The 27,549-nt window shown below is 41.6% G+C and overlaps 1 protein-coding gene across 6 annotated transcripts in view; it reads left to right on the top strand.

Annotated features, from left to right (window-relative positions):
* The window catches only part of pex5la (peroxisomal biogenesis factor 5-like a), a 102,345-nt gene that overhangs the window by 16,351 nt on the left and 58,445 nt on the right, over nucleotides 1–27,549 (top strand). For 2 of the 6 annotated variants that reach the window (XM_019351844.2, XM_025902801.1), the window contains exon 2: nucleotides 24,128–24,232. The exons of 2 other annotated variants lie outside the window; for them this stretch is intronic. In XM_019351844.2, the coding sequence (XP_019207389.1) occupies nucleotides 24,128–24,232 (105 nt within the window). Of the gene's footprint in view, nucleotides 1–20,665; nucleotides 20,739–24,127; nucleotides 24,233–27,549 lie in introns of those variants that run through there. 2 more of the 6 variants (XM_025902800.1, XM_025902803.1) reach the window with 2 other exon arrangements.

The following is a 27,549-nucleotide window of genomic DNA, read 5'->3' on the forward strand; positions in this document are numbered from 1 at the left end:
CACTCACTGTGCCTCAAGTCAAGAAAAGTTTGGACATCAGAAATAAATAAAAAAAAGACTGACAGATGACCTGAAACAGAAAAGAAGAGGTGGATAACAAGGAGCAGAAGATGAGAAGTTCACCACAAAGGAAAAAAACATCCCTGAGAAATTAGACTGTAAATGATGAGATCAACCAGTAAAGATGCAAATCACTGAATCAAACGTGTCCATCCATCCAGTTCCTTAAGCACTTGTCCAGTTCAAGATGTGTAGCCTATACTATTGGGTGTCATGGGGTGGAGGGAGGGGTACACCCTGGACAGCTGGCCACTCTATCACAGGGCTAATGCAAAGAGACAAGCAGCCATGCACGCTCATATTCACACCCACAATCCTACATGTCTTTGGGCGTCTGCGGGAGGAAGTTGGAAAGAGAAACCGCACAGGTAAGGTGAGAAACAACAACGTCCACGCAGAATGACCCAGCCTGTGGATTTGAACCCCCACTGCACGAATATATTTCCCTATGTTAATGTGTCACTTCTCTAAATGTTATCAAACCATCCAATAACAAAATCTTCTGTTCAGTGAAGAGTGACTGTACACTGTGTAAATTCTAATTAACAAGCCAATTTTCCATTTTCCAAAAGACGTCCGTAATAAAAAATGAAAGTTTCAGCTCTGTCAGTACTGTTACGATACTATATAAATACAAAAATGTCTGCTGTGCACTACAGAGGAAGCTTCCAGGCTCTGAAGAGCGAGATAATGTGTGGTAGTTTCACTCCACTGTTGGCACTTTCATGGCCAACAGCTTAATAACAGCAGCAGAAACATGATACATTCAAACTCTCCGAGCTGAGTTGGTTGCTTCCTCACAGCACGTTCATTATTTCAGTTTCGTTTCATTTTCCATGCAAACTTTTCAAAGGGCAGCCGGACAGGGAGAGATAGAAACTTTCCAGGCCGGCAGAGGGTTTAAAAAAACAAAAAGCTAAGCTGTATGACGTGATTACAAGTGCCTCACAGCCCCTTGTGTAATCAGCACTGCTGCCCACATCTAATCTTGTGTGAAGAGCACCCTCCCCATCCCGCCACACCCCACACACACACACACACACACACACACACACACAGAGACCACCAGATGACCAGTTAAGAAATGCCCCTGTGATGATGAAATCCTCAGGGTGGTGATTTGCACCAGAAATGTGACATTTACATGAAAGAAACGAGCTGCAACAGAAGCATCGAGTCCATCGAGTCCATCACAATAGTGAACGGTGCACTGATGAAAGCAGCTCTTTAACAGTGATTGTTTGGTGATATCATGTTTGTGTTCGGTGCTTATCAAAAGTGTCAAAATATCAGACAGAAAAAAGAAAGAAAGCGCTGCTTTGGTCGTCTGTTTTGAAAATAGGAGGCTGAAGTGGCCGCACACAGAAGCTATTGTGAAATCTGAGATTTACCCAATCGATGTTCGGGCTCAAAGCCAGCTTCTACTCTAAAGTTGTAGATGCTGTGCAGAGGAATGATTGTGCTGCGTCCTTAGTGGATATCTGTTTTCATGCACAAAGCATGTTTTTGACTCTGATCCCACTCACACCAGCACCTGATAATTACAGTTAATAGTAGGAAACCTTTTCTTCCATAACCTCCACTGCTCCTGCTCTGTTTTAGTGATCTAAGAGAAGGAATTCGAAATAACAACTGATGCTAATGCTTCCTATGATGCAGCCCAGTGTTATTGTTTTTTACCAAGAGTTCTTTACAAATATGTCCCATAATAATCTGCATGGAAGGGCATCTGTCGAATATGCGAGTTTGCCAGTGGGTGAGATTATAATAGATCAGACTAATTACATGTGATGCCAACGGGCTGCTTTACACTGATCTATTGTTTGACGATGAATGAAACTGGAGTTATACTGGGTCGCTGATGTGACCGCCTCCTGCTTACGTTTAAAAGGTGCAAGTGTGAAAAAGAAAGGTATCGAGGGCCCAGAGAAAAAAAGACAAACTGGGTCTAAATGTGCTTTCAGTACCATCAATACATGAGAAGACACAACAAGGTGAGCCAGGTCGCAGGACATGGAAAACACTGCTGGAGGAGTCCCCTCCATTCAAAATAGCTACTTCACATGAACAGCAGTTTTCTCCATTAAATCTGCTTTTGTGATTTTTGATTATTTCTGAGAGTCATATCAGGACATCGCTCTGAGAAAAGCCCAGCTTTTTGATATCTCATAATAAATGGCATCGAGCCAGAGAAACCCTTGATCAGGGTCATGAAATTCAAAAGGGATTACTGCTTATTTTAAGTTAACAGCACTAAAAAAAATTATCTTAAAAGTGGGATACACACTTTTGACAGGAGAAGGGAGTCAGAGATCGACAGACGGATTGGTGCTGCGGCTGCAGTGATGCGGATGCTGCACCGCTCCATTGCGGTGAAGCGAGAGCTGAGCATAAAACCAAAGCTCTCAATTTACCGGTCGATTTACGTCCCTACGCTCACCGATGGACATGAGCTGTGGGAAGTGACTGAAAGAACGAGATTGCGGATACAAGCGGCAGAAATGGGCTTCCTCCAAAGGGTGACAAGTTCAGCCATCCAGGAGGGGCTCAGAGTAGAGCCGCTGCTCCTCCACATTGAAAGGAGCCAGTTGAGGTGGTTCCGGCATCTGACAAGGATGCCTCCTGGGCGCCTCCTGGGTGAGGGTTAGGGTTAGGGTTAGGAGATTCTGGAGAGATTATATCTCTCGGCTGGCCTGGGAACGCCTTGGCGTTCCCCCGGAAAAGCTGGAGGAGGTGGCTGGAGAGAGGGAGGTCTGGGCTTCTCTGCTTAGGCTGCTGCCCCCGCGACCCGGCCCCGGATAAGCTGAAGAAGATGGATGGATGGATGGATGGATGGATGGATGGATGGATGGATGGATGGTTGAATGGTTGAATGGATGGATGGTTGAATGGTTGAATGGATGGATGGATGGATGGTTGAATGGATGGATGAATGATTGGATGGATGGATGGATGGATGGATGGTTGAATGGTTGAATGGATGGATGGATGAATGATTGGATGGATGGATGGATGGATGGATGGATGGATGGATGGATGGATGGATGGATGGTTGAATGGTTGAATGGATGGATGGATGGATGTATGTATGGATGGTTGAATGGATGGATGGATAGATGTATGTATGGATGGTTGAATGGATGGATGAATGATTGGATGGATGGATGGATGGATGGATGGATGAATGGATGGATGGTTGAATGGTTGAATGGATGGATGGATGAATGATTGGATGGATGGATGGATGGATGGATGGATGGATGGATGGATGGATGGATGGCTGGCTGAATGGTTGAATGGATGGATGGATGGATGGATGGATGGATGGATGGATGGCTGAATGGCTGAATGGTTGAATGGTTGAATGGATGGATGGATGGATGCAGTGGGATACTGAGCTCATACGAAGTCTCAGAGATTTGTGGCCATGTATTGCTCTTTGGGTTAGTCAGTGATGTCATGCAGTCTTTAGTTAGATGGTTTCCTGCATCCATCGAGATCAATGGTAGTGTGAGAGGGCATTTATCATTTGACAGATTTCTTATGATTGTGGCAGACGTGTAATGAGCTGCCTGTGGGCATGTCTCTCTCTTTCTGTCTTTGTCACGGTGCCTCTTTATCACACAGAGTCAGGTGTACCAACACTGAGTTGCACACCTCCCCAAACCCACACATGCACACGCACTCAGACAGCCACACAGACATGTTGAAAGAGAAGTAATTGTTGCCCATTGTGAAACATTGTCACAATAGAGAGCCATCTATAACAGCTGGCAGCTCCCATTTAAGGTGTGCTCCTTTCCATGGGGCCTACTTTGTTTTGACAGATTTGTACTATTACAATGAGATGATCACAATAGAGCCATTAGACGGCTGAGTGCACCCTTTCTTAAAATGAAATGACTTTGTATGATCTTCTGTCACTGTGAGGAAGTCTGTATGTTCATTCACTGCACTACTTTTTCATTCATGTACCTACAAGTGCTCCCAATTCTAAATCCTGTAAGTACGTCCAGAAACTTTCCACTTTAAAGAGCATGTGAGGTCACCCGCTTCACTCAGCGACTCACACCAACTGGATCTACTGAACTCGTCCAGTAAATGCTTTTAAAGCATCAGTAACTACAATGATTTGCTAAGTGCATGATGACTGCTTAATGGTCCACCTGGATATGCCTTTACATTAAGTTTGTGCAGCATTTTAGGCTCTCCACTTCCATCCATTTTTCTTAACCACTTATCCAACTGAGGACCACGGGAGTGGGGGCTGGAGCCTGTCCCAGCAGTCTGAGGGTGATATATGAAGCCTTGACAATTCCTCTCCTGAGCTGTGCTAGGAAAATATTTTACTTTTCAGATTTCATAAAACTATTTATTGCCAGGGCAGAGAAACCAAAAAAGCACATTTAAAGAGCCGATTAAAACACTGAAAATAAGTCCAAAAGATAACAAGAATACAAAAATACAGAGAGAAAACCAGAGAAAGCATGATGTAAAGAGCAAATATTACAAAGTAGCACATACACAGATGTTTTAACAAAGGGTACACAGGACAGGAAAATAAAATCAGTAAAGTGTAGCATCACAATGTTTCGCTTGGAAATATTGCAAAGATGCAGGGGCAACAAATATCTTACATCTTATTATAAATATCTTTTTAGTTGTGGAATAATAAAATCAACAGCTTTTTAAACAGATGTAAAGCAAAGATGGAAGCATCAGAGGAAGAAATCAGCAATCTGCAGTTAAATGAAATGTATGGACTTCTTTTGGGTAGTTTTTTTAAACATAGATGGGACAAAGCAGATGGCTATTACATGTGGGATTGTTAGGAGTGCTATATGGAAGTAAAATGCTTGGTATGAACCTAAAGTCTCATTTCACGCACCAAAATCCTGACATAACGTTAGCTGAGGACAGCAAAGCTAATGTCATATCAGCTCAGCTGAAAACCCAACAAACTACCTCCCAGTTAGATCTGTGCCAAATCATTTTGTTCGCACTAATACCAGAACACATTTTTACATGATATCAACAATAATGCATGCATTTACGTCCAGCTGCGTACACGGCAATCAGAGACACCTCAGAGCTAAAAACCTCAGATGAGGGTTTAGTATCTAAAAAGGCAAGTAGTTCAACAAATACTCCTTCGAATATTTTGCAAAATATGCAAGAAACGGGGGACACTAGCAGCTGCTGACGTGTGACCCAAAAGCAAACAAATGACTCTACCAAGGAGGACTCGATGGCTGCTCTCCATGTAACAGGAAGTAGTGATGGGAGTCCCAGCTCGTTTCAGCTCGGTTCCTTTAGAGGGGCGGCTCTTATGACTCAGAGCCTTCTTTTTCTCCACGTACTACTTCTAGGAGAAGGGGGTTTAGGTTCTGGACAAAAGTTTGAAATGCTGTTCCTTTTCCGTTTTTCCCACACCTTTGCATGTAAAGCCGCCTCCCTGTGTCTCTCTTTAACCCAGTCTCTCTTTGTGTGTGGAAAAGCGTTGCTTTAAGAAGCTGGTTAAAAAGGTGTCACGACATCTCAGGTAGAAAATATTTTTTATTGTGTGACAGTATTACGCAGCTCTGCGATGTTGTACTTTTACACAAAAGTTGCTGCTCAAACACTACTTAGGTTAATTTTGTATTTGATTTTTGCTGTGTCATTATTATTGCACTATAATGCTGCTGGCACCTTGTAGCAGTGGGTTCACACTTTGAATTAGGTAGTGACAGTAGGTCACTGGAAAGAAGGCTGGAAAATGCCCTTCACTTTTTTGCACTAATAATTCAATGCTACTGGCTGCAATCACTGATAAAATGTTCAATATTTTTTTCTACATTGTCATAAATATCTTGTTGAAATATGATATTTATTACTTTTTGAATTACCCTGAAATATCATGAAATCATTTTGAGGCTATATTGCCCACTCCTTTTCCCACACACACTGTGACGTCATAGATACAGCTCATAAAATAGGCCTGAGTTTATGGGCAGATGAGAAAGCAGCACAAACTGAATTCAAACAGGGGCTGGAGTCTGTCCTGGCTGTGCTGGGTGAGAGGCTCAGTGCACCCTGGACAGGTCACCAGCCTGTCGCAGGGCTAACATACAGGTATATGGACACACAACCATTCTTCTGATGATTCCCACCTTTAATATTTATGCACTGAGTACTTAATGTGAGATGACAAATGGGGGGATGAGACACAGGTGAACGTATTGAAAACAGGTGTGGACAATCATGACAAGTGATACAGCAAAATGAACTCGTGAAAAACAAGTAACCTTTAAAATAAAACAGAAAATAAACAGAATACAAGTAAATGTAGAGATAACTCCCACTAATATTATGTCAATAATAATAACAAACCAAAACCTGTCAACATCAAAACCCTCTGATCATAGTTCAGCTCCTAAGATTCACAGAGGTAATGTAATGTGAGCATAAAGCAACACTGTAATATGGTAACTGTTCAACATACAAACAATGCTAGCCTACAAAGCTCATTTTATTGTTTTATCTTAAACTAAAAAAAAGCAACAACACAACCAATAAAACAAGTTTTTGAGAGCAGCTCGAGAGCAAAGTTATAAAATAAAACAGAGAGAGATAGAAATGATTGAGAAGAGGATGCTGGCAGTCTGAGGTGTAGTTCTGTGTCTCAAATAGCTTTTAAAAATGTTTACTTTATCTCTGTCTGAATCTGTCTGAACACCACAAGCCCAAAAAGCTTCCTGGCTCACTTTATCCTGATAACGGTATCAGCCCAACTAGGCGCCGGTCCAGATTGTGTCCTTTAGACAAAATGCCTGTCAGTTCAGTTTAGATTAGAATTACTTGTAAACCAAATGCTTTTTTGTATAGGTGGATTTTTTTTGCCCATTTTGGAGATTTATATGTAGTCTTTTTATTTGTTTTTTATTCATTAGTATATACATATTGTGCATATTTTGTTCTGAAGTGGTCTTGCCTCATTATAATATGTAAATACCTGCATCGAACGAGCATTCATTTCCTCTCGCAGCAGGGGTGAGCATCCTCGAACAATAAGCCTATCTCATTTGCACAGCAGGACTTCAGTTCAGTAAGGGACCTGTGAACAAGGGAATCGTGGGCTGACAGCAGGGAGGTAGGGCTGGGTGTCAGGGCCCTCAGGAGAGGCAGCGTGACACCATAGTCATCAGGGTGGGGATGGGCAAGTATAACATCATTTCAGGAGGTCTACGCTTGACCTACAACTGCCAGTAAATGCAAAACACCGAAAACCTTATTCCCAGCTTACATCTGTCAACTAAACCATTTTTTCCTTCTATCATCTGGATCCAGTCCTACCATATGTTAGCACATATATACGGGCCTCTTGCTTACTTCTCTGCTTGCCGTTTAAGTAAGCCATACAGTATCAAACAAGCTATCAGGAGACAGAAAAAGACGTCAGCGGGATTTTGACCAATGAATAAATAAGAAAGGAGTCTAGGGATAAAAACAGGTAGAAGGCTGTTGTGGTGCTGATGGTTGCACATAAGGATCCGTTCCCCCTCCTCATCCTCCTCTCAACAATTCTCTGTTCCTGCAGCTGCTATTTTCAAAGGCTTTAATTGGCCAAAGTCACTCAAGGTAACAAGGGCCCCATGGGCCTGTGTCTGGGCAACCTGATTACTGTGTGTGTGTGTGTGTGTGTGTGTGTGTGTGTGTGTGTGTGTGTGTGCACAAAGGTACCACGGGAGCACTGAAGTCAACAAGGATGTCATGCAGTTGCTTGAGGTCTTAAAATGATTTAAGGATGTTTTTGTTTTGAATTGATGTTGTTGTTAAAAGTGTAGTGCAGCGTAACATCGGACGCACATGATCAAACCAACAATATGAACACTTGTTTTCAGGCAGGGAGGCTGTTAGTAAGATGTTTTTGGATGACCAAGTTTTGCTTGTGAAATGTTTTTCACTACTTTAGAGACATGACTGTGTTGATAGCAGTGCAGGCGTGCTTGTCCACAACAGGTCAAAACTGTTGATACCCAAAGGATGAAGGCTACAGGGTTGCCAGTAATGCAACCAGGAAGTCCATAGTTTTCAGTTATGGTTATTTAAAATCATCCCAACGCCACAGCGATGCCCAGTATGCACTTACACCCAAATGCAGCTAAAGCCCATAACAAGGTCAGCTGCTCTGCACGGCATCAATAAATATCCAGTATCTGTGTAAAGACTTCATAGAAGATAAATGTGGCAAATGCCATCGCAAGTTTAGACTCGATGCATTTCAACATCTCTGTGTCTTGTTGCCTATAGGCCACAAGCTACTCCTGCAGCCTACAGTACACTAAACATTATTTAACAGCAAAAACAAATCTGGAATGCAGCTAGCTTGCAACCTAAATGCTAATGTTTGCAAACATTCTGCCTGCATTGCATCAGCATGTTAGCTTTGCTACTCTGTTCATTATTCTCATGCTGACTTAAGTATTTAGCTCAAAGTGCTCAGAGCCACTATGATTGCTGTATACTCCTGATAGTTTTTGCCGTATGTCAGTGTCTTTTATTCCTATCCCCCTCTCTCTCCTTAAATAGCTCCAGGTCTATTTCAGTCCCACTGATACTTGAGACAGAACAGACAAATGTGTGGGCCTGAATTGAATTGCAGGTATCCAAGTGATTAAAGGCAATTTTCTGGTTTAAGTCAACTATTAAAAGGTCAGCCTGTGATTAGCTCTCAGCTTTGAAGTTACACAATATGATCCATTTTCTTCCTACAGTCTGCACCTAGCAATAACCTCCAAGGGAATACTGTACTCAACAACTCATCTTTGTCATATAATTGAAAGGCACCCGGACCAGCATCCCCTATTCTAAATGGATAATTAAATCAAACACATCTTGGTAGAGTAGAATAGTAATGAATGCAGAAGCCATATTTTGCAATTGCTCAGATGCAGATGCCTGCCAGAAGCCACACATATGACGGCTACTTTAAAAAGCACGATGACAAAGTCATTTACAGGGGAAAAAAACGCCGTGCAGCCGCCCTGATCTAGGACAGTCGGCGGCTCGAACTGAGAGACGTGTCTGCAGCGAGAATGTAATGCTATTTTCCAGCCAGCCGCTAGTAATCAGGTTACTGTATCCTCTTGGTCAATGCACAAAGGAGATCCTCCGCTTTTACTGTCATCCCTCATTGTTACCAGCTGCAGGCCAAGCTGCAAGTAGCAACACAGCTATAGTGTAAGTAATGACTATGAGCAAGAGAGGCTCAATGTCCTCTTTCGCTACAGTTTTTCTTAATGGAGCAGGTAATGAGGAAAGAGCACATTGGTCACTGAGTCTAAAGCGTTTGGTTCTGCCAGGATATGAGGAGGGGCTGCAGAGTGTTTCTAGGTGGTTCCTGGAAGAGGAGGAATTACAAATCACTGTTAAATCAAGAATAAAAAATGACATTTGTTTAGTAGTCTTTCAGTGTTGCTCTGTTCTGCCCTTGCTATTTTCACTCGTATTAATTATAGCAACAGATGTGCCGAAACATGTCAGGAATGGAGATGACGGCGCACTCTTTCATGACAATAATGTCAGCTTTTTATTTTATCCTCCAGCTGGCGGCTCTGCTGCTGTTGGTGAAACTGTGCATACTGAGCACTGATGAGGGAGGGAAGAGTTTGGCTGAAGGTACCGGCCGAGTAAGCAGTTATGCTATAATGAACATGGTAAATAAGAGAGACTGTCCGTTTGATTACGCCATCGTGGGAGGGGTTTAACGTCTGGATTGGTGTATTGTTCTCACTGGTGTCCATCAGGCCTTCAACATCAAGTCAAAGAGTTTTCTGCAGATTTCTGATTCATGACAGATATCAGTTATTTGAAATCAGTAAAGAAAGATGTTACAGAAAGTGTGAGGATATTTTATGTCAACCTGAATTTACTTTCATTTGTTGGACAGTCAGTGTCCTCTGAACAATAATGAAAATACCATAAACACTACTGTAAACCATTGCTTTACGCCACACATTAAAACTCTTTATAAAAACCAACTACACCTGCTCTGTGAGTGGGTTTGTTGTTTAAAATAAAACAAGCCAACACGGCATGCCATTACTCTTTGTCGACACAGTGCATTGAGAAGCAAATTCACATGAGGAATTGCTGGTATTTCACAGGTTCACCGCTTCCTTCAGTAACTCACAGATGGTGTTTCTGAGTGTTAGTCTGTAGCTACTGTGGAGAGAACTGACTCACCATTATTTGTTTTACAGCTAAAATAAAGACATTGCTTGACTTACTTTTATGAGCCTTGCTGCCAGATCACTTGGGCTTTTCTGGGGACTGAACAATAAAGTCAGTCTAATAACACTGTATAAGTCTATGCAGCCAACAGAAGGCTGTCACTGCAGGCAAAGAAACTGAACACTTTGCTCGCATGGCTATGTTTTCCAGGGGAAATTAATTTTCTATCTTCAGTACTGCAATATTATATATATATTCAATAACTCCTTGGAATTTCATAGATGTATTTAATTTTCTTTCTACTGCTTAAACAGCCAAGTTTTCTTTCCTCACTCAATCCTCAGTTGCCACATGTACAACTTTTTAGTCGTGTAAGGTGAACTCAGTTGTTTGTCACTGCTTGAAATCCTGTTTAGTTTAGTTTTGTAATCTCAGTTCACCATGTTTTGTCTACAGTGTGCAGTGGTAAGAAGCGAGATTTATTATACTTACAGTCTTTATTTAAAATCATTTAAATTTTATGAAATCACTTCTCAGTTTTTAATACTCCTTCCACTGGACATATTTACATTCTACATTTTGCATTTAGTATTTTTTAGTCTGCTTGAGTTTGGCTCTCTTTCATTGAAATCCTACTGACAAACTAGACTGCAGGTATCCAGCATGCAGCAGTGACATCAGCCTCCTTTTTACTGTTGGTGGCACTTTTTTACACCATGTCAGAGCGATATAAGTGTACTGCTACGGTGCAGGGAACAATAAAGGGGTAAAATCGTGAAACACAGCTTAAACACAGAAGCAGTGTCAGCCCATGTCTTTGAGGTGCTGACTGTGGCCGTTTCTCAATTCCCAAGTACGCGAGTACGTACTCGCGTTCTCGGTGAGTACGTACCCGCCGAGAACGCGAGCACGGACTCGCGATATGTACAATTGGAACACCTGCGTACGTGATGATGTCACAGGTCCGGAGTTTTTACTGCCGTCCCCTCTTAATTTAACTGTGAGTAACATGTTATGAAGCTTAACTGTAATCACAGCCAAACCGGTTTACTCAGGAACAAATAAAACACTGAAATAAACCAAACATTAACATTTAGAAGTGATCTAAGTGACTTATATATCATTTTTAACCTCAGTAGTGAAACCTCTATTAATAAAAATAGTGTACATGTACATACGTGTACATACCTTAATAAAAACAAGCAGGTGAGATGTTAGAACGCTTTTATTTCTATTCTAGTGGACACTCAATACTATAGACAGCTGCTGGGGTTTCTTTAACCTGAGTAGTGAGAAGTCCGCGAGCGGAGGGGGGGGGGGGGGATTGAAAACGATGTGCTGGGAGTCCGCTGTTGAGTTTTGGACGAAATGCATTCTGGGATATTTATATTTTATCATGCTCGATAAAACGGGCGGAGCGAGAACACATCCGGGACTTTTTCGCGTTCTCGGCTTGATGCGTACTTCGAATTGGAACAGTACTTGGTCTCCGACTGATGACGTATCACGAGTACACGAGAACGCAAGTACGCACAAGTACACATATTGAGAAACGCCCTGTGACTCTCAAAACTGTAGGGGCCTACTACTATGAAATGGCCTTGGTCCAGTATACCCGGTGAACCAGTTAATGAGATGAAGTCTATTTATGTCAACATTTCATGTGACTTTTGGCCTTCCCTATCAGTGACTTCTCTGCTTACATTGATGGTCAAGGTAGTTAGTAAGAGCAAAGCGATATGTTAAGACAATAAATCTCAGAATGTGTCACAATCTGGTTGTAGGACTCAGGCGCAGAGCGGTTAGACGTCTCCAAAAACAGTTTATTTACAGCACCAGTGCACAATATATACAGTGAAGGGGAATCCAAAACTCCAGGGAATCACAGGGTAGCTCTCTCACACTCACACACGTTCACACGGCAGGGAGGTCACAGGTCCGAGGAGGAAGGTCTGAAGCAGAAGAGAAGGGAAGTCACAAACTAATCATGAATCTCAAATTATTAAGCACAGGTTCGCAGGAGCTATGAGGAACACTAACGTCTGTAGAACAATCATCCAGCGACGAGAGGATCTGTGTTCCAGCCTCAAATAGTGCTCCCGGTGATGACAGGTGATTGTTGTCAGGTGTGTGGGCCAAGGGCGGGAGCCCACAGTGAGCTCCGCCCAGGCAGAGAGGGAGAGAGAGAGAACCAACACAGCACATGTAGCCTTGTGGGGCCGGCCGGGCAGGCACGGAGACCATGACAGAATGCTTGCTAATGTAATTTTCTGTCCACAAATGCACAGATGATAACTGATCTCAGAGCAGTGAAACCAGAGCCAGCAGCACCTTGTCTAGCATGGGAGTCTCCCCTCTGTTTCCTGCCAGAGACCCGGGCCTTTACCTACAACAGCCTGGCACAAACTCCAGAAAAAGCTGCTGGCTCTCAGTCTGGCAAGCTCAGGCTATGTTAAAGGGGCACAGACACACTCATGAAATAGACCTGTACTACATATTCCAGTGGAATGGAAGACAAGCAGAGTGAAACCTCTTCCACATAATACACATCTATATCCACAGGATGATGGAAGCTTGTGAGACTGAACACTGTTTGAAATGCTTTAAGTTGGTGATTAACACTGTAATTTATGTCTATTTTAGATTTTGGGGGGCAAGCAGTGCCTGCTTTGCTTTCCCTGGTGGAACGTCACTGGTATCGTTTAACTTTAACTGGTATCAACAAATACTTATATACCCTGATTAAGTCTACATTACTTTTATGTGGAAAAAACCTCTTTGTTGTGTGACTCTCATCAGCAACATGGTGCATGGCCAAAGCTAACAGGAGACAAACCTGCACAGCTCCACTGTTGTGTCTGTCTGACAAAGTGAAAGGTGGATAGGGCAACATTAAATGCAGAGCTTTACTTAAGGTCACAAAACTGTCCTTAACCTTTGCCACAGCTTTGCATATGACAGAATATAAACTCTATAAGTGAGAATCAGAAGATAAATGAGCTCTTTTATTTTTTGTAAAGTACAAAGTTTAACAGTTTTCATGTTGTACAAATGTTTTAATCATGTCGTCCAGGAAGCCTTACATATCCCATACGCTTTATCTGGCATCTGTTTGAACAAAAGATCTGCTCTTTATATGCTGAACATTACAGCTCAGTTCTCAAGATGCCATTCTTTCACAACTAAATTAATGAACTCGTCAACCAAAATGAGCAGCGGCCCATACTTTATTCAAAATCACCCTTGGTAGCAGCAAGTGAAGGTTATGAAATTCAGAACATCACGACTGTGAGAGCACAGTAAAGTTATTCTTTTCTTAATCTGACTGCAGATTTCACAGTTTGACGTCTCCTGTAGCTTCAATGACTAATAGGTGACTATACATATATATATTACTACAGCTATATAAACTACTGCTCACATAAAAGCCTGCTCTTTATCCATTGGATCTGACAGCCTGTACAGAACTATCAATGGGTTTTCCTAAAACACAATAATCCGTGCACAGACGGACTTTGATGCTTTGTCGTTCCATCTCACCTTTTTGACACGAGGACTCGTTTAAAGAATCAGGGGAGAAAAAAAATCAATCTTCTGCCTAAGAGAGTGGAAGTCGAACCAAAGCCCATTATTTTGGTTCTGAGTGGAGTCACCCCTCGAGAGTGTAAGAAAACAAAGACCGTGCTAAAGGATGAACACATCATGAGGCAACAATCCTCTGAAACCAAATTCCTCATTTCACAAATGTAATTCTTATTAAAGCCAAATACATATGAAAGTAGTTACTGTTGTTTTTTAAAGAGACATCACAAGGAACAAAATACACATTTCTTGACAGTTCAATTAGTTTTAAATCCTATTATCTCTTTCAGTTTCCTTACCTCCACACACACACACACACACACAGTTCTTTAGCATTAGTAGCCTAGGTTAAGCAGTATAAAAATGTTAATGTATGCAGTTATAATGACAAACAGAAACGCTTTATCCAGCGCTCTGAGTGCTCAACCAAGCACACTGACAACCGACAAAATCCTTATTTTTCTTTAGCTGTTTCTCTCACCAGTTTACAAGTACTTACAGATGAGTGGATACAGTGTCCAGTCGTCCTACATACTCATCGGTCAGGTGGTGTTGGATGTCGATCTCCCCCCTTGTACAGTCTAACTTGAACTGGCATGCTTTTTACATGCTCTGTGATCCCATGTGAATCTTTTATGAGCCCCGACCTATGTTTCATTTTCACATTTCATTGCGAGCGTCAGAGCCACACACTTTTCTAAAGCACATTTGGAAGCTTTGTAGACACACAGGCTTTATTAATCCAGCAAGAAAAAGTTCATTAAAGATATATTAGAAAAATTAAAACTGAAAAATAATGTACAAAAGAGAAACAGTAGTTGTAATTGTATTAGTATCATATTGTGGTGTGTCAACTGGCTGTTTTAAATTTTTTTCTAACTCTGGCTTCAATAACATCCTTTCAGATCTTGAATCTGGGGGTTTTGTAAAGTAATCCTCCTGCAGTGACAAAAACATTGCTTGAAAGTCTTGCAAATGTATTAAAAATAAAAAACTAAAACTATCTACAGCCTTTTCATGACACTCAAAATTGAGCTCAGGTGCATCCTGTCTCCACTCCACACCTGTCAGATGTTTCTACAACCTGAGTCCAGCTGTGGTAAGTCCAGTTGGCTGGGCATAATTTGGAAAGGCACTCACTTGTCTGAAGCACAGATCTAGGGAGGGATATAGAAAGATTTCTGTGCCATTGAAGGTGTCAGTGATCACAGTGGCCTCCATCATCCATAATGGTGGAATCACCAAGACTCTTCCTGGAGCTGGCCGATCTGGGTGATTGGGGAAGAAGGGAGTAAGGGAGGTGAGCAAGAATCAGATGGTTACTCTGACAGAGCTCCGGTGTTGCCCTGTGGAGAGGGGAGAACCTTCCAGAAGGACATTTCTGAAGCACTTAATCAATCAGGCCTGTATGGTCCTCAGTAAAAGGCACGTGATAGTCCTCTGGTCTCTGGTCTAATTCTGAATTCTCTGGTGTAATGAAACCAACTCTTTGACTTGAATGGCAGGCATCATGTCTGCAGAAATCCAGGCACCACTTACCTGGCCAATACAGTGAAGCATGGTGGTGGTGGCATCATGCAGTGGGGATGTTTTGTGGCAGCAGGAACTGGGAGACTAGTCAGGGTCGAGGGAAAGATGAATACAACAATGCACAGACACATCCTTGCTGATAACCTTGATGGCCTTGGGACCACTCTGTGAATGTCTCTGAGTGGAAAACATCACAGCAAGAATTTCTGGCACAACTTCACCTACTTCCAAGGTGACCCTGATGAAGGCCACAAGCCGAAACTCATTGGTCAGTCAATAAAGTTGTTCCTCTTCCCTTAAGTGTTGCTGGAGTTCCTGCATTGTGAATGTCTCTGAGTGGCCCAGCCAGAGCCCAGTTGAATATTTCTGGAGCGATCAGAAAATGACTGTACACATCCAACCTGATGGAGCTTGAGAAGTTCTGCTGAGAAAAATGGAAGAAACTGCCCAAAAATAGGTGTGCCAAGCTTGTCGCGTCATACTCAAAAGGCTTGAGGCTGTAATTGCTTAGAAAGTCTGTGAGTACTTGAGCGTGCTGTTATTAGGTTTTTTTATTTTTCCTAAATTTGTGAGAATTTCAAGCAACATTTTGGTTGAATAAGGCAGTAACATGACAAAAGTGAAGTCCTGAGAACACTGGTAGGTGTACTGTGCATCCCGTCTTTGACTGCATTTGATTCTTACCGGTGTGAACTCAAGAGGTGGATTCACGGGTGATTGGGCCATAGTAGTCTGGTGCACACTCAGTAGCATGCTGCCTTTGCTCTGATTTTATTTAAGCCATGTTTTCTCAGTTGTCCTAGGGAGTAGCCGTCTGTAAACCCTCAGGGACAGCTTTTCACCATCTATCCCCATTATAAGGCATTACCGTCCTCTGCCTTTCCCAGAGTGTCACTTCATTTTTGTGAAAGCTCTGCCATGGCACATCCTCTCCATAATGAATACATCCAGTTCTGCTGCACTGAAATTAGGTTTACAGGGAAACTGTGGAATGATGATTTTCCTGTACATAAATCTAACCTTATTATAGAGAGTGTTGATGAAACAGCAGTTAATTAATTCTTTGCTGATAAATTGAGGACTACATCTGCAGTACAGTAAACATCATTGGATCCACCATTAGGTGGGAGACATGGCTGGTCATAAATAATATGTTAGCATCACTCCACAGCAGCTTGTTTTTGAATTTAGGTTTCATGTTTGAGCTCTGGTGAATTGAGCCTCTGAGGATTTGGTGTCTAATAGCACTATGAAGACATTTTTCTTTCAGTGGGACCCTGCTGTTTTATCTTATCCACATTAGATTGTTTGTAAAAACAGGATCTTTTTATACTTCCTTGCATCATTCCTCCTTAGACACGGTAAACAAGCTTGGAATCCTTTATGTCTATAGATGTTTGTACTAGTAATGTATATGAATATAATGGATCATGTCCACAGACTTTAGGGTCATTCTTTCAACCATCTACATGTCTTGGCAGCCGGGGATCGGTCCGCCAGGGCCCCTGCTCCTGGCCGCCGTCCGGCTCACAAAGCGCCCGAACCCTACGGTGCCTCCTGCAGGTGGTGGGCCTGCAGGGGGATGGACCCATGTCCCTTTTTCGGGCTGTGCCAGGCCCAGCCACCTCCCCGGGCTTGGCTCCAGGGCGGGGCCCCGGTAATCCTATCCTGGGCAGGGTGAACTGTTCCTCGATGGTCTTCTCATAGGGGTCTTCGGAATCCCTCTTTGTCTGGTCCCTCACCCAGAACCAATTTGCCATGGGAGACCCTACCAGGGGCTAGAAGCCCCCGGACAACATAGCCCCTGGGATCCCTGGGACACACAAACCCCTCGACCACGATAAGGTCGTGATTTGCAGATGCGTCTACATGTAACAGTAAAAAAAACCCTAACACTGGCAGCTTTTGTGTTCCAGTTTTTTAACACTTTCTTAAGTCTGTGCCTCATGTTTTGACCTTACAAGACAGTCTGTCCTTTGTGTGTGACACTAAAGCAAAGTCAAACAGTTTTTCTTGGGTCTGATTTGCAGCACAAACCTGACAGTAGTAAATGCTGCTGGTGCAGGAATGCAGCCGCATAAATGTTTTCAGTGAATCGCTGAAACTTCTTCTGTTGACTGAGACACTGAAAGCGTCACCAGAGCTTAAATCCACACAGACTTTTCTGTGAAATCACCAGGCGAGGCATTAGTTAGATCACCAACCAAGCCATTTGTGGTTGAACAGGATAAGCTGATTTACTTCACAAGACACCAAACTGAATTTACTTTTATTGTTATTTTAATAAATGAATCTATGAATTGGTGTCGTCTGACTTTGAGGAAGGGATGAGGATTGATACTACAGGTGAAGTGGAGCCAGTTATAGCATAGCTCAGCATAAAGACAGGAAGATACATGTAGTTAAACATTTATTAAATTTTAGTTTTTGTCCTGTTATGTATCAGGAAAATGTGTCAAAGCCCCCAAATCAGTTTACAGGCTGTACATTAACCACACAAAGGACTGCGCTGTACTTTTTCATGTCTAACATGTAGAGGAAATTAAATATGCCTCTTTAAAAAAACATCACTCACACACGGAACACTTAGTTTTACCAGGTGTTGAAATGTTTTAAATTATAATACGTTGTCAGACTGAGCTGAAAGAACCACTTCTTTGTTATTATAGAACTGTGACACTATGCTACAGTATGGTACATTAGATAACATTACTACACAAAACAATTAAAAAAACAACTTTTCCGCAGCCATTGACGCATCTAATTAGTTCAGTGGCTCGAACTGCAGCGTTGTTATGGAGGAAATGAGGTAACCAAGGAATCAAAAACCTGATTAGACATGAGAAATGAATCCACCACGCTGTGTTTCAGGATTATAATCATGTGCACATTTGAATAATTGCATTTAAATAAGATAATTTCCCACAAGCACAAAGAACATTGCTTTACAAACTAAACAGTGTCCTTTAAATTAGTTTTAGGCTTTGAGAGTTAGATCATGTCTAGAGCTCAGACATGTTTATTAGCCCAACACTGACTTAATGTCACATTTCTCAAGTCTTTATAAACTACTAGGGAACACGAGTGGGTACTAAATATTCTCAGCAGACAAGCCTAAGTGTAGAGTGCAGTTATTTGTACTGGAACGTAAATTTCCTTCAGCTGCAGGAAGCAATTTTGAACATGATTTGTATTAGCCTCCAACAAAGGAATGCTTCGTCTTAATGTGCTGCTGCTGCAAAGACTCGCGCTGGACCGTGTGAGCCAATAGTTTGTGACAGTGATGGATGAGCTGCTGTAAGCACAATAAATTACCTAAATTATTTTTCAAGCACATCAGGTTGCAGCTTTCAGTGGCATGTTTGCTGCCAAAGTTCCCCATTCATTATAAGAAGCTATCCCCATAACAAGTATGAAGGCCAGTAAACATGGCAGGAAATGTCAGGCTGACAGAAAACCTTACGAGCCACCTCGGTTTAAATATCAGCAGTAAAAGTGACAGCAACATTTATAGGTGTAAGCCTGCCTTATCCACAGTATTAGCACTACTGGAAGTCAGTTACTTACATCAATATCTTAAGTGTATCTTAAGCGGGGGGGGGGGGGGGGGGTGCATTTCAGTCTGAACCTCATCATTCTCCCTTTCCATCAAAGAGAAAAACTTATTTTTAAAGGTAACGGCTAATGTTTTTTTACATGTACAGTACTGTGGAACAAACTGGTCTTCAGCAGTACTCTGGGCTTTCTGGAGGTTTTTCAAAGTTTTTCCACATGAAAAATATCAAAACATTTTACGGTACAGAGGAGGCCAAGACAGAGGTTCAACGATGAGTTTGTACAGCCATGTGTAAAACACGGTGGAGACTCTGTGTCATGGTCTGCGTGCAGGTAGGCAGGAAAGGATGCAACGCAGACTCATATGTGGAGGTGAAACTTAAACTCAAAAAGCAGCTTTATTGCTGGACACTAGGAAAAAAGTAACTAAACCTGAAGATACAAAATAAACCAGGCAGGCTTGGCAGGCAGAACATACAGACGGTATGAGGGAGATACACAGGGAACGACAAGGGAACAGGAAACTCATCAGGAACACAGCCGGGGCAAATTACACACAACCAGACATAGGACGCAAAGCTTAACATAACACAGAGACAGGAGACTACCAAAGTAAAACAGGAAGTAACGGGAACACACGCAGAGAGACCTGACTGGGGAAACATGGATAACATGACAGGCAGGGGAAGACAGAATGAAACACGAGGGAAACGAGACACAAGAACTCACAACAAATATTATCACAGACACACCGAGGGCAAAGACACAAGGCGGAAATACGAACTAATCAAAATCTAAACCGGAACAACCAAGGCAATAGACGGGGGTGTCCAACTCCAGTCCTGGAGTCGGAGTCAGAGTCAGACAGACTTTATTTATCCCCGAGAGCTGCTGTCCTGCAGCTTTTTGATGCGCTCTTGTTCCGACACACCTGACTCTAATGAATGGCTTGTTACCAGTCCTTTGCCAAGCTTGATGGTGTGCTGAAGAGGTAATCCAACCATTTCATTCAGCTGTGTTGGAGTAGGGATGCATCTAAATGCTGTAGGACAGCAGCTCTCGGGGACTCGAGTTGGACACTCCCGTACTACAGAATCAACTTAAGACTACCAAAGAGGACTTAAACATGATACAAAATGACATGAAAACACAAGAAAGCTCCAAACGCTGGGTGAAATAACCCAGGATCGTGACACTCTGTCACAGTTTGGGCTTTTCGCTCAGTGGTGTTATTATTATTAACTGATGGAATAATGAATGTAGACTAGAAATGCTTTCACCAATAAACTATTTCTGTTTATTTTCCAAACCAAATATAAAAAAATCAAAAAGGGCCTGAGACTTTTCATGCTGTATGTCTTCATGTGATAGATTTAGGCTGTATGAATGTTAATCCTAGCCCATTCCACCACATGTCCAAACTTATTCAGCTAAGATGTCTGTTCTCTGTGTCAGCGACAAAGCACCGCTTCTTCTCAGCAGCAGAGGTCTGAGTGCAGCTCTGCTCTGAAATCTGAACTTTAGCTTTTGTGAAGGGACAGATTTGTATGTGGAGAGTCTTCCTTATTTATTTACATCTTCTGTTTGAGTCAGTCACAATGCTCCAGTGGACCGCTTATTATTATTATTTGCCACCATATATCAGCTCACTGCACTCAGTAGTGCAGCAAACATTTTCCACTCAAACCCACAGAGGATAAGCTCATCCCTGACTGTGATCAATTTTCCATTTCCACAGAGGGACCCAGCTATTGTTTGCGGCTTCTCTCTGAAGCCAAGAGGAAAACATGAAAGAGGTGAGAGGCTAGAGGTGAGCCAGCAGCGCAAAGACATGCATCAGAAACTACTTCATACTATACCATGTGGCTAACATGGCACACAAGCTGTGTCCAGGTTTCTGACCACAAAGTAAAGAATTGATGTTATGTCCTTATTTATCACCATATCTGAATATATCTGCGATATCTCAGTGAAACTTTCATCTACCAATGGTTGATAAAAGTGACTATTTGCACTTTTTAGCTAGAAATGTTTCTCTTCTCTTATATGCTGCTTTGTCGCCATTTAACCTTATAGATTTTCTCTAGTATTTCCTTATTAAATAATTCTAAAATAAGAATTCAAAACAAATTCCCTCAAAAAAGCCACTGAAACCACCACACCAATACAGATATTATACCAAGCAGCAACCTGACAAATCAAGCCAACGCTAAATGGAGGAAAATTGAAGTAATGAAGGGTCACTAATGCTGTTTAAAAAAATTATTTAATCCTCATAGACCAGGGGTGTCCAACTCCAGGCCTCGAGGGCCGGTGTCCTGCAGGTTTTTGATGTGTCCTTGATCCAACACAGCTGATTCAAATGGCTAAATGACCTCCTCAACATGTGTTGAAGTTCTCCAGAGGCCTGGTAATGAACTCATCATTTGATTCAGGTGTGTTGACACAGGCTGAGATCTAAAACCTGCAGGACACCGGCCCTCGAGGCCTGGAGTTGGACACCCTGCTACAGACCCTTTGTTAAAATAGAAAAATTAGTGAATTTGTTTATAATTGACTAGTTTTAATTGTACTGGGGTCTACGTGTTTCTTTTGGTTTTTCTTATTCAAATATAAAATAAAGTCACTTCTAAAATACATACACAAATAGTCTAGTCATTGATTTTGGTGAGGGAGATCATACATATATATACACATATATATATGTATATATATATATATGTGTATATATATATATGTGTATATATATATAGATATACAAACACACACAACTATATATTCTAATTGCTTGGAGTTAGAGACAGGTTTGAACAGCAGTGATCACTTCAGAGAGTTGATTAAAGCATGTAATAATTGTGCCATTTACTGAAATTTCATAGTCTTAGACCAAAAGATAAATCCTTAATAGCCCCATATGATATATTGTGGTTTAATAAACATCTGATTAAGCACGGATATGTTTAAATATCTTTAATTCTTTATATTTAAAGACAGTCTCGTTGTCTCCTGATATACTCCCACACCAACTGCATGACACTGAGATTGGGGCTCCGTGGGAACCAAACCATCTATGACAGACTCCTTGTTTTGCTATTGGCTGAAGAAACTGCTTCCTAATTTGGGAGAGATCAGAACCCTGTCTGAAGTAATGGATTACTAAAATTGCTAAAAACAGTAACGTACATATAATAATTCAGAAAAACAGAAAATCTGCCACCTTGTCGAGAAATTGAATTGAACGACACAGAAGGTTAGCCAGGACTGCAAGCCAGTACAAAGTGAACACAAGCCTGGTGGGCCGTGTACACTGCTGGCTCACGTAAACACTGCACACAGAGAAGATTCAGCTGTTTCAAAACTGCATCTCCTGCCATTCGGTCTAAACAACTAACAACACATCTTTTTAGACTTCATCGAAGCCTTTATGATTCGTCTCTGGCCATGTAAATGCTGGCAACGTCTTATCGAGACATGTTATAGTGAGAAAGTCTGGAGAGAGGGAGCAGGTGGCTTTTGGGACTCTATTAAGAGCATTAGGCTTTCAAGGAACGTCTCCCTCAGGCGCATGCATTTTGCAACATGATCAGTTGAGGAAATTAGCGGGAGAAAAGTCTAATCCATTTTGCTGGAAAGTGGAAATGTGAAAAAGCCCTAATAAGATCTAGCTAAAAGGCTTCTAGTGTGCTCTCCTCTGACTGAACGGGCAGCCTGACAAAATGCAGAAACTCAAACGTGATGAACGGAGGTTTGTCTCTTGCTGGTCAGCAGATTTAATTGCAGGAAGACGAGCCATTTCCTGAGATGAAATGTGTAGTCTCCTGTGAAGAAGTGATTTAGTGACATCTGGGTGTCTTAAAAGGATTAACAGCATACAGTACTATCTGTCTTCTGGCAGTGGGCAAAACGTGACGTGAGGGCGAGTCGTCGTTGGTTTCTGCAGGACAGCTGCTGCCATAGAGTCAAGGTGAAGAGGACGACAGTGGGCTGGGAAAATCAATTTGACCTCTTATATAATCTGTTTTTACTGTTATGTAATATAGCCTTAGCAATTATCGGACGAGCTTCGAACAGTTGTGTTCCTGCGAGAGGTTGTAGGCGGTATTAGGACAGTTTAAGCTCGGAGGGTAAGTTTAAGTGTAGCTAAAGATCCTGGATACAAGAGCACACTTTGATCGTTACAGCTAAGTGAAGCATCCACAGCAATAAACTCTGTAGGAAGCTGAGAAGTAATCTTGCACGCACATAGTAACCTATCAACAATCAAACTGGAGCTTTTGATTATGTTATTTAGTTTTGTCATCATCGGTTATTTATAGTAACTCATAGGGAGTGAAAATGAAAACATGCTTAATGGTTCAATTAGTGTGTTAGTGGTAAATGGACTGATTCTTGTATAGCGCTTCTCTACTCTCCCAGAGCACTCTGTACAACATTCACACAAGCAATGCTTTCTAACTACCATTCACACACCCATGGATGCTTCGGAGAGCAACTTGGGGTTAATGCCCGAGGATATTTGGCACGCAGGCTAGGGGGAGCCAGGGATTGAACCACCAACCTTCCTGAGCTACAGCCACCCCGTGCTCATCCAAATGATGAATGATGATTTCCTTGATTGTTGATTGATGATTGTTTTCCTTTTTTTCATCCTCTCAATTGGTCTTTTTTACTATATAATAATTTTACTATCATGAGTATTGAGATTTTAACACGCTGGCTTCAGTTTTCTTAGTTTTCACCTTAACACGTTAAAAATATGCAGGAGAAGAGGAAATATTGAAAATAGTGTAGAAACTTAAAGAAACCTGTTTCTTTAATCATTGCATCACACAGTATAATTTTTTAGAAGAAACATTTTATATTACCTCTTGCTGTTGTACCCATAGTGGAGTCCAAGCCTTACACTCTGTATAATGAGCTCTTTATAATCATCACAGTGTGCAGAAGTGCTGCTGTGGACAACCATACTCATCTCTGTCCACAGTCAGCCCTCTACATCGTGCAGTGACCTTTGTCTCATTGCCATAGTCTTGTGGAAATGTCTTTAGTTGATGTATTGATTATCAGACAGCCTGTAGTATTTGTCCATCATCATAAGGTAAAGTATGCTCTGTAAGATGCCCTGGATGGGGTCGCAGTTGTCCAACTGTCCTGACACAAGTCGTTGTTGATCTCACTGTTGTAGGGGAAAGACTCTAGGGCTGCAGATAAGACTGTTGCCATGGTCCTGAAGGAGATACCAAGTAAGGCGTCATCAGAAGGGAAGCCCCTCCTCACAGTGACTACCAAGGTGGGCAGATGCATTTCAGAAACACCCCACCCACCCCCAATCCCCAGCCCCCACCCCCTGGATTTAAGTGGAAAGTCCTCCTGTGTTGGTCACACTGAAACACGAGCAAAGCTTTGAGTGTCCTATAACTGACCTCTACTGTCTACTAACTCCTAACTTGAGCCTTATGACTGTTGTATTTAACAAAGAAGCAAAAATTATTTCATTTCCAGCTGCTCTATGGGGTATAAAACCCACCTAATGCATCACTACATTTGTACAAACAGAGCATAATGATGTTACCATCTACACAAGTCACCTCAAATTCACTGCAATTATTCATGCGACTCTTTATCTTTTCCAATTAGCCTCTGCAACACTCGTAGTGCTCGTCCACTTCTATATTTAACACTGTATGGGGATTAACCACAAATTTCGTGTCCCATTCATAATCGGGTCAGTCAAACTTCCTCGTGAACTTTTTACACCTCATAAGCAGCTAATCCTCAGCACAAACAGTGTGTGAATGCATTTCCAAAAAATGCTATGTCACACAGCATGGCATTGAGCTGTTGGTGGTGTTCTTTGAACCAAAGACTGCAGCAAATTACTGCAGCCATTGCTGAGCTTTTCACTTCTGTTGCTTTTTAAGTGGTAAAGCAGGATGGAGGCTATGCACCAAGTGCCAGTATGAGTTTTGTTGCCCTGTGCTTGATTGCTTCTGTGGGTGCTGCTGCTGCGTGTGTGTCTATGTTTTAATGAGCTGTAGCATGCTTTACTCCTGTTTTATTTTCAAATACAGTGTGTGGCTTGATAAGTTCTCATACAACAGATATAATGTTCCCACTTAAGTGTGTGTGTGTGTGGGGTGGGGGGTAATTATAGCCCCAAATTATTTGCTCAGTCGACACCAACAGTGCACGATTTAAAGATTTACCTTAAACCAAAGTGTAAAGGGTCAGGAAGGAATCAGTGATTGTTAGCTTCGCATTAACACACGGTTAGTGTCAGCCTACATTTCCTGTATCTGACATTTCTGCTCATTTAAAATGCTGCAGTGAGGCTGAAACCAAATTAATGGGAATAATAGATCAATAACATCCTTATATTCCCAGTTTGGATGTTAGCAGCTCATATTTCTCCTGCTACTTTACATTGAGTTTTATTGTTGCTTCAAACAGGCAACGCTCCATCAGTTATGCCCAGCGAGTCTGAACGACCACCGGGGAATGTGGTGATAACGGCCTATTGAGTGTGCTGGTAGGTAGAGGAGGCCGCCTACTGGCAATATGCACGGGGCTGATAACAGCTGATGATGGCCATTCATGGGCTAAAAACATTCAAACTGGGGGGTTATAACATTTTACAGCCTTCAAATGTCAATAGTCTTGTCTTAAGGCCCAGCATTGACTGAAAAGAACATGAACACAAATGTGGTTACCATTTCGGTGTACTTCTCACAGTGCAATGATAACAGCATGTTTCCATAAAGCCACAGGCTTCAACTTTCAAAATGAATCAAAAATAACAAACAATAACAAAACAATATAAAACATCTCTTCTCACTATTGTCTTCACATAATTATAAAAATGATCAAAGCTACAGCAAAGACACAAACTTAGAGGCCCATTATACATACTAAGCAGGACAAACATGCATAATGTGTAGACAGCGAGTTTCCTGTATCCTCTTTTTTTTAAAAAGGTAGAAAAATGTGTAGAATTATAACAGCTGAATCATATTTCAGTACCACAGACATGTAACAGTAACAACCACTTTGCTGGGCTTGCTTTTTGCACGTCCTTCACCAAAACCCCTCCAGTGTTCGCGCACACTATTTCATAGATAAGTTGTTTAAATATTTTATGTGCTAAAATGGTTGAAGGGTGTCTATGAAAAAGTCAATTTTTCTCCAGAATTTTATTTTAATATCTGGATTGTCAGTTAGTCAAAATCACCTTCCAGTAAAATAAACTTAAATGACAGCGTCAAAGCGAATGCTGGATGTTGATTCCACTTGGCTGGACTCAACTCATGATTGAAGTGCTCTCCAGTGGCTGAGGCAGCAGTTTGAGAAGTTTCCCAGCCTGATGTCACTTAGCAGAGGCTAAGTCACAGCCAGTGGTCCCTTTAGCCGCACGTCAAGTCAGGTCAGGTTTATTTGGAAAGCCCAGGATGATGCATGATGTCTAAATGGGCCTCACACAGACAGGCTTCAACCAGCCAGACTCTTTATGATGATACATGAAAAAGAATCAGCATGAAACAAGACGTCACATTCACCTCTTCCTCTATTTAATTCACAGCTCCGATATCCTCATTTCTTGATCTATATAAAACTAAACTACAGTTATGATCTTCAGAACTGTGTGCTACTGTATCTGCAACAGATTTGCTGCTAATTCTCTGTTTTTGTTTTATTTTTGTTATTTTGTTCATTTTTTATGGACTTTTAGTAAAAAAGTAAGATTGAATGTGCAAAAAGTACCTGTAAAAAATGGATACATTCCTTTTTTTAATATTACGTTGTACTTTTTTCACACTGTGTCACCTAAAAACAAATCAGTGAGCACAATATTGTCCTGGGTAGAATATTTCAAACCTTTATTTACAAACAAAGTTCAAACTGAATTAGTGTCCTTGGCCAAAATAGGCAGGGTTAACCTTGGTTTCGGGGCTAACCTACCATGACTCTCAATGCCAGGACAAACTGGAGTAACCAGAGAAATTAAAAAAAAAATATCCAGGATCCTGTTGCTGTGAGGAAGCAGTGCTAACCACTGATCCATACCTCTGCCAGCTCCAGTCATTATAACAAGACACGTTATAGAGCCAGCTGTTTAGGACCAATCTTCGGCATTAATAAAACGAGGCTTGGACGAATCACAATGAAAGTACAGAGCGATGGGCTGTTGAATTGATGATTTTTGTCCAAAGGCAGTCTGGTAGCAAGCTTTTAGTATGAAATAATGGCAGCTTTATTCTTCACTCAAATATATAAGGGAAGAAATGATTCTTTTTTTTTAATATTTCATTTTTGACTTTGTTGCCTAAAGTCAAATCATATAAAGCCATCACGATGACTCATAAAACCCCCAACAAGCCTTTGGGATGAATAGATCATCATCACCACCCACAGGAAACTGCTTGGAAACAAAAGTAACGAGTAAACAACCTGATGCATCACGGAGAAGCTTTCTAATGATTTATAAGAATCAATTTTGCATTTAAAAAAAGACTTGCACAGTTGGATCTTATATAATCCCTGTCCACAGCACTAACCATGAGAACTCTATAAAGCATACAACCTTGACTGTTATCATTTTTCTAGACAACC

Source organism: Oreochromis niloticus, linkage group LG23, assembly GCF_001858045.2.
Source record: "Oreochromis niloticus isolate F11D_XX linkage group LG23, O_niloticus_UMD_NMBU, whole genome shotgun sequence".
Classification (NCBI taxonomy): domain Eukaryota; kingdom Metazoa; phylum Chordata; class Actinopteri; order Cichliformes; family Cichlidae; genus Oreochromis; species Oreochromis niloticus.